Source organism: Molossus molossus, unplaced genomic scaffold (assembly GCF_014108415.1).
Source record: "Molossus molossus isolate mMolMol1 unplaced genomic scaffold, mMolMol1.p scaffold_m16_p_17, whole genome shotgun sequence".
Lineage (NCBI taxonomy): Eukaryota > Metazoa > Chordata > Mammalia > Chiroptera > Molossidae > Molossus > Molossus molossus.
This window is the reverse complement of record NW_023425352.1, coordinates 71126220-71141537: the sequence shown is the minus strand read 5'-3', so window position 1 is coordinate 71141537 and position 15318 is coordinate 71126220. Positions and strand designations below refer to the sequence as shown.

Here is a 15318-nt window from a genome sequence, read left to right as displayed (position 1 = left end):
TCCCGCCCCCATGCCCTCTCTGGACCCCTGACCCAGTCCCTCGGCAGTTCCCAGCCCCTGCTCCGACCCGGCTGGGGGCTGCCTCCCCAGGGAAGGCTGCCCGGGGCCAGGATGCGCTCCCGCCAGCGCGCCTGCAGCAGGGCGCGGTCCCTCCTCCAGCCCCTGCTGGGACCCGCCCGCGCCCCAGCCGCACCCTCCCACCGGGGCGGGGCCGCCCCGCGGCTCCTTTTAAAAATCACAGTCCCTGCTGGGAGCAGGATCAATCATCGTTCTCACTGCCCCTGACGACCTCGCAGACCCAGTCAGCCATGGCCGGCAAGAGCCTGCAAGACCTGAAGCAGCAAGTGGAAGGGGCTGCCCAGGAGGCGGGTGAGGACGGCGCCAGGCCGGGCGTTACAGGGGCGCTCGGCGGCCGCTCCGGGAGGGGTGGGGCCGAAACCCGGGTCTTCGCGCCCGAGTTGGCAGGAGGCCCGAGCTCAGCGGACCCTCCCCTAGGAAGTGGGGCGTTGCCAGGACGCCACCCCAACCAGACCCAGACCGGAGAGGATCCTTGGGAGGGGTTGGGAGCAGGGTGACACTTTGGGCGATCTGCGGAGGCTGCCCCGGGGGGAAGCAGCCCACCCGCGTCCTTAGGGAGGGTGAAGGTCCCAAAGGGTGCGGACTCTGTCACCCTGAGACGGACTTCTGCCCACCGGGCCTCAGCGCACAAGACGAGACGGGATGGGCAGCAGGTCTCACTGAGCTGTTTGTTTCCTTTCTGTTAAGTATTCAGCACAGCGCACTGAACCAGCAGGGCAGCCCCCCCCCCTTAGTCTCCACCTCCAGCCATTTCCCTCTCTAACCCAAAGTTATGCAGTTGGGGGCGGGGGGGGGGCGGGGGTAATGGGGAGAAGGGCATGTGAAAGGGCCTCTGGGCTCACCTTCCCTTGGGACTGCGGCCCCCAATCCATCCTGTACACGTCAGTAAACAGACCCAAACCAGCCCCCTCCTTCACCAGTGCCTCAGGGAAACCCCACAAAGTTGCTCCCAAGTCTGAAATGCCAGCGGGAAGCCTCTATCCACAGGACCCCTCCTTCTGACCCTCACTTTATCTGTAAGCTGGGTGCCAACGCTCTTTCTCCGTGGTCCCTGCTGTGTCGGACAAGACCCCAGGGTGTGGGTCTCGTTCAAAAACAAGGACAAGTCAGCTCTCTGGAGGCCAGGAACCGGCCGCCGGCCACCCGAGCAAGGCCCTGGAAACACTGCTCCCCACGGGCATGAGCTCTGGTCCAGAGGGGGCGGCCTAACCGTGGAAGCTGTACCTCCTTTCTGCACTTTGCCTTAAGCTCCCTGCCCCTGGAGGCATTGGCACCATCACCGCGTGCCCTCTGCGCGAGGCACAGCAGAGGAGGTGGTGGGGAAGTAGAGGCCCCGGGGCAGGAGCACTAAGGGTGCACTGAAGGGAATTCGGGCATGGGGGGGTGTTCAAGGGGGTCATGCCCAGCAGCAGCAGCCAGAGCCCAGATGCCATCTCCCACCCGCCCTGCCCAGCCCTGCCCAGCCCTGCCCAGCCCTGCCCAGCCCTGCCTCCCTCCCTGTCAGACATTTTCTCAGCCATCCCAGGATGGGAGTGGGAAGCAAGCCAGAGGGGAGGAGCCCAGAGTCATAAACAAGCAAGAACACCCCAGAGGCATGAAAAGTGCTCGTGCCCCTCACTGGCTGGGTGGCCTTGGTCAAGGGACTTTATTTACCGCGATGGCATCTGTCCTTAGGGCTTGTCGGACAAACTATCCCAGAGAACAGGTGGAGGGTGGTGGCAGTGGTGAGGCCCCCATGGTCCATGGAGCCTCAACAGAGGCTCGGGGCCAAATCTCTTTGTTCCAGTGACCGCAGCCGGAGCAGCAGCTCAGCAAGTGGTGGACCAGGCAACAGAAGCGGGGCAGAAAGGTCTGCTGGGGCTAGAGGGCGTGAGGGCAGGGGGGCAGGGGGGCAGGAGGTGGGCAGGCCCAGCACCCCTCTCCTCCGCAGCCCCTCTGCCCATCCACACTGCTTCCCGGGAAGGAGCCCGGCCAGGCTGACCCTGCATGGCTATGGTTCCCCGCCTCCCTCACCTGCCCTCTCCTTTCCTTCCCCAGCCTTGGACCAGGTGGCTAAATCCACCCAGGACACCGTGGACAAGACCGCTAACCAAGCCTCTGAGGCTTTCTCAGGGTTTGGGAAAAAATTAGGCATTATGAAGTGAGAAAGGGCGCCATGGGCAACTCCCCCGCGGGCCCTGGGCTGGGGCAGCTGCTGCCCCCTTCACCTGCCGCCTCATTAAAGCACATGTTCCTATCCTGTATCCACTTCCTGTCTCCTCGCCACGCTGGGCCCGGCCCCTCGACGCCAGCAGAGGCCCCAGGTCCAGAAACCCCGCCCCCGCCCAGGGTCCCGCAGTCCGCGCTCGGGGACACGCCCAGTGCTCCGGGATCCTTTCCCTTCGGCTGAGCTACCCAGGTTCTCCCTAGCAGCGAAGTTCGAGCCCATCCCGGGACGTGCCCTCCCGGCTCGGACCGAGGCCGCCCCTGCTCCCCGCTCCGGGAACGCGGTCCCGCCCAGGAGGGCTCCGTCCCCACATCCCGCGGGCTCAGCTCTGGGCGCAGGCGGAGCTGCTCCAGCCGGGCCTCAGGAACAACCGTGCGACTCCCGTGCTTCGCCCTCGCTCCCCACGCCCGTCCCGTGGGGGGTTTGTGTGCCGGCTCAGTGGGCGGTGAGTCACCGCAGGGCGAGGACCCCGAAAACCCCGCCCGGCCCGGTGGAGGGCTTGGGGCGTGGCCGCGGGGAGCCCCGCCCACGACACTCCCTGCGAGCGGCCTGCGCGCGGGGCCGTGCCCGCGGCGAGGAGCGCGCCGGCCCGTGTGCCCGTGTGCCCGTGTGCGAGCTCGCGGGTGCCGCTGGCCCCGACGGAGGCGTGCATTTTCGTGTCAGGTCCCCCGGGTGTAGAGTTCGTGCCAACCCAGTTCCTTCCCACCCCAGCACGTGTCCACGTGCGTGACACCAGCGCCGGCACGCCCGGCTGCTGGTGACTCACAGTTGCCACGGGGTGCGGCCCCGGCCGGGCTCCAGCAGCCGCTTTCATGCGAACCATCTGCCCCCCTCGGCGGACGGTGCCCGTCCCCCTGCCCCACCCCTGCCCACCTCCACGCCTCTGCAGACGTTATTCTCTCCACCAGACGACCTCTCTGCTTCTGGAGCAGGTGTGCGGTCACGCTGCTCAGTTCACTGAAGACACGGCTCTCCCAGTTCTGGGGAGACAGAGAAACGCGTCGTCCTTCCTGGGCACGCAGGCTCCGAGGAGGCCTTCCGCGGCCCGCCGGCAGGGTGCGGGCTCCGAGGACCCCTTCCACGGCCCGCCGGCAGGGTGCGGGCTCCGAGGAGGCCTTCCGCGGCCCGCCGGCAGGGGGCGGGCTCCGAGGACCCCTTCCGCGGCCCGCCGGCAGGGCGCGGGCTCCGAGGAGGCCTTCCACGGCCCGCCGGCAGGGGGCGGGCTCCGAGGACCCCTTCCACGGCCCGCCGGCAGGGGGCGGGCTCCGAGGGGGCCTTCCACCGCCCGCCGGCAGGGGGCGGGCTCCGAGGAGGCCTTCCACCGCCCGCCGGCAGGGGCAGTGTAGCTCCCCGCGCCTATCCACCTCCCCTCCCGCCACGCCCTGTGTGATGCTCTGCCCTGGGAGCTGGTCCCTTCTCCAATCTGAGATCTCTCCCAAATGCCCATCGGGGTTCTCCTCACTCTCAGCACCTCCCACCCTCACTCTAGGGCCGGCCCACTTACTTGCGTGGTTCCTTGTTGCTGTCCCCAAAGAATGTTTCCTCTAGTCTGCAAAACGGGCCAAGGCTGCTCGCTCCTGCCCAAAGGGAAGGTCCTTCAAGAGACACCAGGGGCCGTCTAGGGGGCGCTCCCAGCATCTCCAGGAGCGGACTCAGTGGTGGGAAGAGACCGCCTGGGGCCACACTGGGAGGTGGGCGGGGCTGGCCTGGAGGAGCCCTGGCCTCTTTCCTGGTGTGCGTGACCCCTGCAGAAATCCCAGTTCGCCCAACAGCTTGTCTCCATCCTGTTCTGAGGGCCAGGCACTTCTAGGAAAGGCTTTTCATTCTCAAAAAGACAGGAAGAAGCAGTCCCTCCTTTTCCACTGTGCTTGTTTTATTTTATTTTATTTTTATCCTCACCGGAGGATGTGTTTTTATTGATTTTAGAGGGGGTTGGAGAAGAGACATCAATCAATTGGCTCCACTGTGCATTTTTGTGCCTGGAAATGATGGTTAAAACTGTGGCAGCCACTTGTACCCACAGGAGGAACAAGCCTAAGGAAAAGCCACCTGCTGATCAGGGCAGAGCAGAAATATAGAAAGAACCTGGGTCCTGGGTTTCCTTTACTCAGTCCCTAAATCAGCCCGGCAGCTGCCACAGGCTGGGTGAGGCGGTGCAGTTCCTCCCTGTCCGAGCCACTGTGTGATTCCTACGCTGTCAGTCACTACTTCCCTTCCACAGACACTGATCAGTCACTTTCCTGGGGGCATCCCTGTGATGATTGTCCAAGGGGCTGCAACCAGGTCTCTTCTACTGATGGGTGCATGCCCTGCCCAGACTGGTGTTCTGGTGGCCTCTGCTAAATAGATGCAGGAATGACTCCTTTGGCTCCCCTACTGGGTGACAGTGAGCTCACGGGTGGTCAGGTTCACAGTGGCACCATCTCTCCAGTGCAGTTCTTTCCTACTACCCCCTCTCCTTGCAGCTCTCCGCATGGCACCATGCAAGTGCCTCTGCCGGTGTCCCAGGACTGAGTCCTGAGGAGCAGGGCCAGGTCGGATTTGTCTTGTGCCCCGTGTGGGCACGGCGCCAGGGGAGCCCATGAGAGCCTGCAGGAGACTAGGCCCGCCTCCATGAGGTTCAGGAAGCTGCTTGAGCCCAGCCCGACTGAGGAGGGGAACACTGTGTCCACTACAGCTGGTGGGTCTCAGTCAAGTCTCCAAAGACGAATCCTTTCATTCCCCATTCCCCAAATAATTCCCAATTCTCCAAATTCCAGGTCCCCAGCTGGCAAAACACAGTCACTAGCATTACCTTTTGGTTCCACTCGACTTCTCAGCTCTGATTCCCATCAAATTACGCGAGAGAAGAGACAAGGGCAACATTTTCTACTTCCTACCGTCTCTCCTCTCTCTGGCTCTCTTATTTTTGGTTAGTTGTCTCATTTCTACTTTACGAAAACACGCAGCATTGACATTCCACTCCTCTACTCCGAGCCACACCCGTTCTATCTCCGCTCTGCAGCAGTGTTGAAAGCTCTCCCTCCCTTTCACGAGATGCTTTCTGCTAAGGCTGGAGTTCCTCCCCTGGAAATTCCCCCAGGAATGGAGCATTTGCCCGACCAGGTGCCTCAGTAAATTGTCTTCCCATGGACTGAGAGGCCCTGGTTCCACTCCTGGTCAGGGCACAGGCCCAGGTGTCAGGCTCGGTCCCCAGTAGGGGGCGTGCAGGAGGCGGCCGATAGATGGTTCTCTCTCACATTGATGTTTCTATCACTCTCTGTCTAAAAAATTAATAAAAACATATTTAAAAAAAAGAATGGAGTATTTACAGATGAACTTGTTAGAGAGGACAAAGATATCAAGGTCTGGGCAGTCTAAATGTTATTTCTGCTAAATGTTAAAATGTAGCACTGTATTTTGAAAACCAGCTACAAACAGGATGTGCTAGACAGGAACCCAACCCAATAAACAGTAGTCAACTGCAAAGAAGAAATCAACACATAATTGACCAAATGGTGTCTATAAGCAATGACTGTGCCTCCCTTCCGGGAGACAGAGCTTTGGCTGTAAATTCTGTCTCTTCTACTTGCTGCAAGTAAAACGATCTTGCGACAACCAGGTCTCGTTCTTGAATAGAACAGCCCAAGCAGCGAACCCCATGAGTTCCGCAACAAACTGAGAAGACAGCTGGGGTTGAGTTGATAATTGTTATAGCTGGGCGCCTTGGGTTATTGTAAAGTATTCACGAGTGTCCATTGTTTTCTATTCTGTGCAAGGAAGTTTCCATTTTAATAAAGGTTAAAATAAAAAAAAAGAAGGGCGTGTGTGAACTTTGAGTTCTTAAATGTGTGGTCTTTTTTTTTTTTTTTTTTACATTTTTTTTCCTTTATTGATTTCTGAGAGAGAGGAAATGAGAGGAAGAGAGAGATAGAAACATTGATGAGAGAGAACATCAATTGGCTGCTTCCTGCATGCCCCCCACTGGGGATCGGGCCCACAACCTGGGCATGTGTCCTAACTGGGAATTGAACCGGTGACCTCCTGGTACATTGGTCAACACTCAACCACTGAGCCTCACCGGCCGGACCTAAGTGTGTGGTCTTGTTGGTCTATAGCCTTTATGATGTGTCCTTGGCTGGGTCTGAAATGTACAGATCACACCATCTCCCTTGAGTGTCTTGTAGGTGCCCTGCACTGCCCTGTGGCACAGAGGTGGAGCAGTCTCTGAATCTCTAACACGTGCCTTGATCTTTCTCGCTGGCCATCTTACCTCGTCTTTTAAGTACAATGATTTTTTTGTCCAGCTGGTGTGGCTCAGTGGTTGAGCATCAACCCATGCACCAAGAGGTCACTGGTTCGATTCCTGGTCGGGGCACATGCCCAGGTTGTGGACCCGATTCCTGGGGGGGAGGATGGGGGAGGACAGGCAGGAGGCAGCCAATCGATGTTCTCTCTCATTGATGTTTCTGTCTCTCTCTCCCTCTCCCTTCCTCTCTCTCTAAAATCAATAAAGAAAAAAAAGTACAATGATTTTTTTTTTTTCTAGAATTTGTCTCCATGATGATTGTTCTGGCTTAGTGTTGCCTAGTACGCAATTTGCCCTTTCGGTGTTGATTCTAGGTTTCTTGCATTTCAGGAACACTCCTGTTTGGTGGGGGACCACAACGAAAGTCTATGTTTTTATATTGGGAGGGGAGAGTGGAAAAGAAAGCAGCCCCCATACTGGGCCCTACTCAGGGCAGTTTCTAGTTCCACAGAGGTAAGGACGGCTCTGAGGAAGTCGAAGTTGTCTGGAAGAACTCAGGTGTGTGTTGTGATGGGTAGAAGGACGCAGGGACATGTGAGAGCCCCTCACACCTTCCATTGCCTCAGACCACGTCCTGATGCCCTGCAGCAGAGAAAGCACCACCTTTGTTCCTGCTTCTTGGGATTGGTGACGGCCACATAGTGACGCAGAATGACCAGCAGGAGGCGCGACATGCCCAGCATGTTGGCACAGATGGTGAGCTTCACATCTGTGACCATCCTGGTGAGCCCGGCTTGGCTCTGACACGGTCTGTGACCTAGCGGGGCTCAGGAACATTTCTTTTCCTTTTGAATATATGTTTACTGATGTTTTAGAGAGAAAGGAAGGGACAGAGAGTGAGAAACATGGATGTGAGGGAGACACATCGACTGGCTGCCTCCCGCACGCCCCCTACTGGAGATGGAGCCCGAAACCTGGGCATGTGCTTCGATTGGGAATCGAACCAGGACCTCTCAGTCCGGAGGATGACGCTCAGTCCACTGAGCCACACCGGCCAGGCCTCAGGAACATTTCCTAACTGTATTTTAAAATATTTGATCTATTCCATTGTTTGGCTTTCTTTTTTGGGAATCTCAACTGTGGGCAGGAAGTTCCTTCAGCCCAGTCTCCGCGTCTGCATTGTTTCCCAAATACTAGGTATCTCTAATATGATTCCTTCCCCCCCCCACTTCTGTTCTATGGGCACCTACGGTGGCTCCTTGTGTCTAGTCTTCATTTCTACATGGGCTTGTTTTCTCTTTATTCTTCTACTTTATCCCTGAGTCACGTGAGTCCCTATTCCGCTCAGTCCTGCTGTCTGCCACCTTATCCGAGAATTCTGGTATTTCTGTTTTCCGTCCTCCTGCGCACACCACACACTAACGCTCTGTTACGTGTCCTTTTAAAACACTGCACATGGCCCTGGCTGGTTTGGCTCAGTGGTTGGAGCATCGGCCTGCGGACCAAAGAGTCGCAGGTTCGATTCCGGTCAAGGACACGTACTTCGGCTGTGGTTCGTCCCTGGCAGTGGTTGGAGTTCTGTGGGAGACAACCAATCAATGTGTGTCTCTGACACAGATGTTTCTCTCTCTCTCTCCCTCCTCTCACTCTATCTGAAGATCAATAGAAAAGTATCCTCGGGTAAGGATTAAAAACAACAACAAAAACACTGCATGTTAGAATTTAATTCATGCTCAGTAATCATTTTCATGTTCATTCTTTCTCTCTCTCTGTCTGTCTCTCTCTGTGTCTCTGTCTGTCTCTCTCTGTGTCTCTCTCTATCTCTCTCTCTGTCTGTCTCTCTATCTCTCTCTCTGTCTCTGTCTCTGTCTCTGTCTGTCTCTCTCTGTGTCTCTCTGTCTGTCTCTCTCTGTGTCTCTCTGTCTGTCTGTCTCTCTTTCTGTCTCTCTCTATCTCTCTGTCCCTGTCTCTCTGTCTGTCTCTCTCTCTGTCTCTCTGTCTGTCTCTCTCTGTGTCTCTCTGTCTCTCTGTCTGTCTCTCTTTCTGTCTCTCTCTATCTCTCTGTCCCTGTCTCTCTGTCTGTCTCTGTCTCTCTCTGCCCAACCCGGCAGGCTCTGCTGTTCAGAACACCAAAAACAACTCGCTCCAGAATGGAAACCCTAAGCTCACACAGCAAACACAGCTGTAAAATCTCGAATCCCATAATGCTTTCCATCAGCTCTCTCTAAAATAAGGTTATACAGAGAAGAAACTGTAACAAGCAAATGTGTAACTGCACATTTTCTTTTGCCAGCAGTATCAATTCCTCTAAAATAGTTTGGGAATGCTTCACAGTTTACAAGCAAAACTAAAATATGTTGGACAGAGTTTCTCAGTCTCATCATAAGAGTGCAAACTGTTTGCAAAACAGTTTTGCTTAGTGCTAACAGATGACTAAAAAATGCAGTTATCGCTAACATCCAACATCTGCGGAGACAGCCTAACCTGCGCCGTTTTCATGAGCATCGCCCTGGAACAGCTGTCCTTTCTCCTGTGGCCGTGGGGTATGCGATGGCTAGGGTCAGGTACTCGAGGCTGTTCGGACACCAGGGAAGTCCTCCTTAACAGAAATAACTACAACCCTGGCTGCTTTGGCTCAGCGGTTTGAGTGTCGGCCCGCAGACCGAAGGGTTGTGGGTTTGATTCCTGGTCAAGGGCATGTACCTGGGTTCCAGATTCGATCCCTGGTCCTGGTTGGCCTCGTGCAGAAGGCAACCAATCAATCTGTCTTCCTCACATCGATGTTCCTCTCTCTCTCCCCCTCCCTCCCCTCCACTCTATCTAAAAATCAGTGGAGCCCAGCCAATGTGGCCCAGTGGATTGAGCGTCATCCCATGGACTGAGAGGTCCTGGTTCGATTCCTGTTCCGGGCACATGCTGGGGTTGTGAGCTCGATTCTCAGTAGGGGGCGTGCAGGAGGCAGCCGATGGGCCGATATTTCTCTCTCTCTCTCTCTCCTTCTCCCTTCCTCTCTCTAAAGAAGCAATAAAAACATTTTTTTCATGAGCTTATTGGCCCTTTGTTTTTTTGTTTGTTTTTGCGTCGTTCTGACTTGAGAACTATAGCAATGTGTCACTTACCCCGATAGACCACGCACCGAAAGCATCTGGCAGAGGGGAGTGAACGTCTGAATAGCTTTGGCGAACAGCGTCGTCACATGCCTGTCGCTGACGGGGTCGGCGTGAGAGGTGCGGCGTTAGGCCAGGTCATCGTTGTGTGGACCTCAGACTGCACCTGCCCCCCGATGGCACAGCCCGCCGCACACGGCTGCTGCCCCTGCAGCTCCTGGGCACAGTCCGCACGGCTTGTTCTGAGCCACACGCCCGAGATTCGGTGAAGCAGGAACACGATGCCACCGAGGACCACACGCGCGAGGTCCCAGCCTGCTGCCGGGGTCGCGGGGCTCACAGCTGACCTCTCCACAAGGAGAAAGAGTGCGCCCTAAAATAATAATAGCCCTGGCCAGTGTTGTTCAGCAGTTAGAGCGTCGGCCCGCGGACCAGAGTCGCGGGTTTGATTCCGGCCAAGGACACGGTTGCAGCTTGTCCCCGGCCCTGGTCGGGGCGTGTGGGTGGCAGCCAGTCAATGTGGCTCCATCACAAGGATGTTTCTCTCTCCCTCCGGCTCTATCTGATGAAAAGTAGAAAAAAGTTTCCTCAGGTGAGGAATAAAAATAAATAAATACAATAGTTATAACAGTACAGCATAATAAATACATAAACCAGTAACACGGTCGTTGTTATCATTGTCAAGTATTATGTACTATACAGTGTTGTCTATGCTATACTTTTTTGGGGGGCGGGTTCTAGCTGCTTAGAGCCTTCAAGTCCCCAATTGTCTCTGAGTACCCTCTAGACATGGTTTATCTCTGTACTCAAAACCTGTAAGGTGGATATTGATGTTTCTTTTCTCCCTCCCTCCCTTCCTCCCTTCTCTCTCTCTCTCTCTCTCTCTCTCTCTCTCAATGAGAGAGAACATCGATTGGCCGCCTCCTGCATGCCCCCCACTGGGGATCGGGCCCACAACCTGGGCATGGGCCCTGACTGGGAATCGAATTGGCGACCTCCTGGTGCAGGGTTGACTCTGAACCACTGAGCCACACCAACCGGGCTTTTTTTTTTTTTTTAAATTTCTACGTTTTTAGATGACTGGCAGTAGAGGGTTGTTTACACCAGTATCACCAAAAACACGTGAGTGACAGACACATCGATGTTGTAATGGCTGTGAGGTCACTAGGCAATAGCAATTTGTCAGCTCATTATAATCTTATGGGACCATCGTCATACACGTGGCTTGTCATTGAAATGTCATCATGTGGCATATGACTGTATTGACTGTATTGTCTAGAGCTAAAGACAAAAAGAACTACATACATTCTGTAATCTAGCCACTAAATGCGTTTCTCACAGGACTGTGGATTAGCAGTTCAGAAAAAATGTACATACTGCCCTTACTCATGGAGAATATGTTCCGACATTCTCCCTTCTCCACGATGCCTGCAGCAGCAGGGAGTATCGAACTCTGTATACTCTGTTCACCTGCAGAAGCACCTCAGGGCTTCTCTCTGGCATATTACGAATCAGGGTCAATATTCTTCATGGGTACGCCAGACAAATTGATGACTCATGTCCGAGCATGATGGAGCAGGTTGGGACAAGGTTTCATCATCCCATTCAGATCAGCATACAATTTAAAACTTAAGAGTTGTTTATCTTTGGAATTTTCCATTTAATATTTAGACCCAAGGTTGGCCACGGGTAACCGAAACCGTGGAAAGCAGAACTAGAATCAAATGCATAGGTAGATATAGATAGTAATTTTTGGAGAAAGAAATTACAAATAAGAAATGGGAAACACGAAAATGAAGCCTGTGGTGTTAGACTGAAATCTGAAGTATCAATGCACACTCATGGTGTTTAGTTATAAGTACTGATAGCTACAGAAATACATGCGTGTGTGTGAAAAGTTAGCAAACACATGCATATACTTCTAGATCCATCTGCTCAGAGCTCATTGGAGCAATGCAGAAGGAGCAAAGGCTCCAAGGAGAGGTCGTGCGTGGATTGTTGGGCCAAGGAGGGGAAAATACAGGCTCAGCCTGGAATATCCTTGCAATGCCAGAAAGCAAGGAAATGCTAAAACAGACAAGACGGATGATAGACAGAAAGTGAAGATGCAGGTTTACTGAAAGACCCCAGAGCCAGCCTGCAAGCGTTCCTAATGCCAAAGCTGGATTGATTTGAGCAACAAATAAATGATGATAGTGTTGGGCTCTCACTCACAGAACAACATAAATATTCTATTCATGAACCCATAGGGATATGAGCAACTGATGGATTAAATAAATGTGAAGAAGGGGCAACTCTGCTGTACAATTCTAATTAATTAAACAATGTGGAAGAACACGGGAGATAGTGAGTCACCACCGGGCTCACTGAGGAATGGGACGCTGAGATCGGTGTGCAAGTCTGAGGAGAGGGTGAAGGAGTTTTGACAAGGCTGCTGAGACCATTCAATGGGAAAAAGGACACTTTTTAAAACAACCGTTTTGGGAAAACTGGATATTTACATGTAAAAAGAGTGAAGTTGAACCCTTACCTTGTACCATATACAAAAATTAGCTCAAGATAGATTTGAAAAGCCTACAAATGTTAAGACCTAGAACTGTGAAGCTTTAGGAAGAAAGCGCAGGGACGAAGCTCGGTGGCCGTGGATGTGACAGTGACTTCTTTCCGTGACACTGAAGGCAGCCACGACAGACCCAGGTACGTTGGACCACAAAGGACACAGCCAACAAGTGGAAAGGCACCCTACGGACCGGGGGAAATAATCTGCAAGCCCTATCTGAACAGGAGTTCATACCCAGAGCATCTAATGGACTCCCACAACAATTCTTTAAAACAAGAATCCAATTAAATCGATAAAGTGCTTGAATTAATAGCTCTTCAAATATGATATGTAAATGCCTGATGTGCATATAAGAAGATGTTCAAGCCTGGCCGGTGTGGCTCAGTGGTTGAGCGTTGACCCAGGCACCAAGAGGACACTGGTTTGATTCCAGGTCAGGGCACATACCTGGGTTCGAGGTCGTGCAGGAGGTTCGATGTTTCTCTCTCATTGATGTTTCTCTTGCTCCATTCCTCTCTCTAGAACAGAAATAAAAATAGCCCTGGCCGGTTTGGCTCAGCAGTTGGAGTGTCGGCCTGTGGTTCGGTTCCCGCTAAGGGCACGGACCTCGGTTGCGGTTTGTCCCTGGCCCGGTTGGGTCCTGTGGGAGGCAGCCACTCGATGTGTCCCTTTCATGTCGATGTTTGTCTCTCTCTCTACTTCTCTCTCCTTCCTACTCTATCTGAACAAAAACTGGAAAAATGTCCTTGGGTGAAGACAAAAAAAGAAAGAAAGAAAGAAAAATAAACAAAGATGTTCAACATCACCAGTCATTAGGGGAGCGCCAATCAAAACAGCAATGAGATGCCACCTTACACCCTTAGGATGGCTGCCATAAACCAGACAGAAGTGCAAGGAGCTGGTGAGGGCGTGGAGGGGCTGGAGCCTCTGTGCACGCCGGTGGGCGTGTGGGATGAGGCCGCCGTATGCAAAGCGGTGCGGCAGCCCCTCAGAAAGTGAAAGACAGAGCGGCCCACGCCCAGCAACAGCACGCTGGTATACACTCGGAAGAGTCTCGGAAAGCAGAGTCTCGGAAAAAATGTTTGTGAGCCGTGTTCACGACAGGACCACTCACAATAGCCAAAGTAAAAGTAACGCAAGTGTCCGCTGAGGGATGAATGGGCAGACAGAATGTGGGGTGTACATACAAAGTGGAATTGGTTCGGCCTTCAGAAGGAAGGGACTGTTGACGTGCAGTCACGTGGGTGAGCCCTGGGAAAGTCGTGCGAGGGGAAATAAGCCGATTACAAAACGACAAATCCCGTGTGGTCCCACTTCTGTGAGGTCTCTGAACAGTCAGGCTGTGGGGACAGAAGCAGGATGGTGGTGGCCGGGGGCTGGAGAAGGGGCCTCGGGGAGTTACTTAATGGGTCCAGAGTTTCAATTTTGCAAAGTGAAAAAAGTCTAGAGATTAGTTAAATAACAAGGTGAATATTTAACACTACTTAACTGTACACTTCAACATAGTTAAGATGCTAAAGTTTATGTCATGTGTATTTTACCACAACTAAAAATTTAAGTTTGAAGAGAAACAGAATTTGCATAGTCTCCAAGTATCTCTCCTTAGATGTTTATTAAGTATAAGAGAAAAACAGTCACTTTACTATAGTAAGTTTATTAATTGTAAGAGAACAATAGTAACTGGCAGAGACCACCTTGACCCAGTGACTCAGCGGTTAGAGCCGGCGCTCCAGCCGCTGAGCCAAGCTGGCTCAGTTCCAAGCAGGAGAAGCGAGACCGCGAGACCGCATAGAATGAAGCCACTGCCCATTGTCCCAGGCCTGGAGGTCTGGCTGGCTCAGCTGTATTCTCCACGTGCAGAAAACCCACACCCACTGTCCACGGGCTGCCCCTCGCCCGGGGAACCTCCTCTCTGGAGCTGCGTGGCCCAGGCTCCCTCAGCCACAGCCACGGGTTCAGCCCATGGGGGATGAGGAGCTGCTCCAGGGGGAGAGGAGAGGTAGGTACACCTGCTCCCCTTGCTGGACCCGAGTGGCAGTGGTCGTGTCCCCCCACCGATCGCTGCAGTCCCTGTCCAATGACCCTCTCCCATAGGCACAGCTGTCTTCAGGGTCTGTGCAGCCCCTCCCCTGCCCCTCCAGGTCCAGGGACATCACAACCCCCACTACAGCTGGTCTCTGGGCCCCTCGACACCCTACATCAGATCCCTTTGTCCACACCTGGGCAAACAGTCCCTGTCCTCAGATACACCTTGATGCGCCCTCTGATTTCCCCAGGAACCGGACCGACACCCATGGGCGTGTGGGTGCTGACCGGCTGGGGAAGCCCTTTTTTGCTGACTGTCACACCAAGTCCCCAGGAGTCGGTCCGGCTCCCCGGAGGCGGAGAGGGTCCGTGTGTGCCGGAGATGTGGGCTCGTGATGTACTGTGAGCTCAAACCCACGAGGCAGAAGCGGGAGAAGCATCAGCAGGATGGACAGTCGTGAAGCTCGGGACATTCATGGCACCTCCGGGTCGAACCCACGAGAAGCCGCCATGCTTCAGACGCAAGGCAGCCCTAAGCCCTTAAGCACTTCACACAAACAGCTGTTTCCGGAACCGGTCATTGCTAAGTCGGCGAATTGCTATTTGGAAAATGGTCTCTCCTTGACTTGATGATGCAGGCCAAGGGGTTGTTGTGCAAATTCCACTCGGAGAATTAGTTGGCTCCTGTCAGGGCCTGATTCTCCCTGCCCCACGGGCTGGACTTGACCTTCTGACTCAGGACTGGCTGGGCCTGGGTTCACGGGCTGCCTCACTGGGGCCCAGCCCGGGCCAGGCCTTTTCCAAGACGGGGTGGTGCCCACCTGAGTCATTCTCCATGTCATCCAGGCGGGCAGTGTTTTTATTTTTAATTTTCAATTTTATTTTTCAGTGACCTTACATGCAATGTTACTTTGTATTAGTGTTAGGTGTGCGGGCAGGTCACGTTATTCCTTGTGGGAGCTGCCAAGCATCCAGCCCCGGGTGGGAGAGTCTTGCCTGTTTCCGGTTCTCTAGCGAAAGGAGCCCACCCTTGGGGAGCCGTGGCTGGGCAGAGAGGACAGGTGGCTGGTCGCGTGGGAGCTGGAAGGCCACGTGGGCTGGGACCGGCGTCTGG

General features: G+C 54.2%; 2 protein-coding genes across 2 annotated transcripts; one reads left to right on the top strand and one right to left on the bottom strand.

Annotated features, from left to right (window-relative positions):
- The first annotated feature begins 241 nt into the window (after positions 1–241).
- On the top strand, positions 242–2314 carry ADIRF (adipogenesis regulatory factor). The gene is made up of 3 exons (XM_036265522.1): positions 242–369; positions 1865–1927; positions 2116–2314. Exons 1-3 carry the CDS (start codon positions 309–311, stop codon positions 2220–2222), a joined length of 231 nt encoding a protein of 76 aa, XP_036121415.1. The 5' UTR covers positions 242–308; the 3' UTR covers positions 2223–2314.
- Positions 2315–5741: 3427 nt separating this feature from the next.
- Positions 5742–7291, bottom strand: LOC118632126 (dolichyl-diphosphooligosaccharide--protein glycosyltransferase subunit 4-like). Its single transcript, XM_036264867.1, has 2 exons — positions 7176–7291; positions 5742–5745 (listed from the first exon to the last, which is right to left on the bottom strand). The coding sequence occupies exons 1-2, from the start codon at positions 7289–7291 to the stop codon at positions 5742–5744; spliced, it is 120 nt and encodes a 39-aa protein (XP_036120760.1).
- Between the last annotated feature and the right edge of the window lie 8027 nt (positions 7292–15318).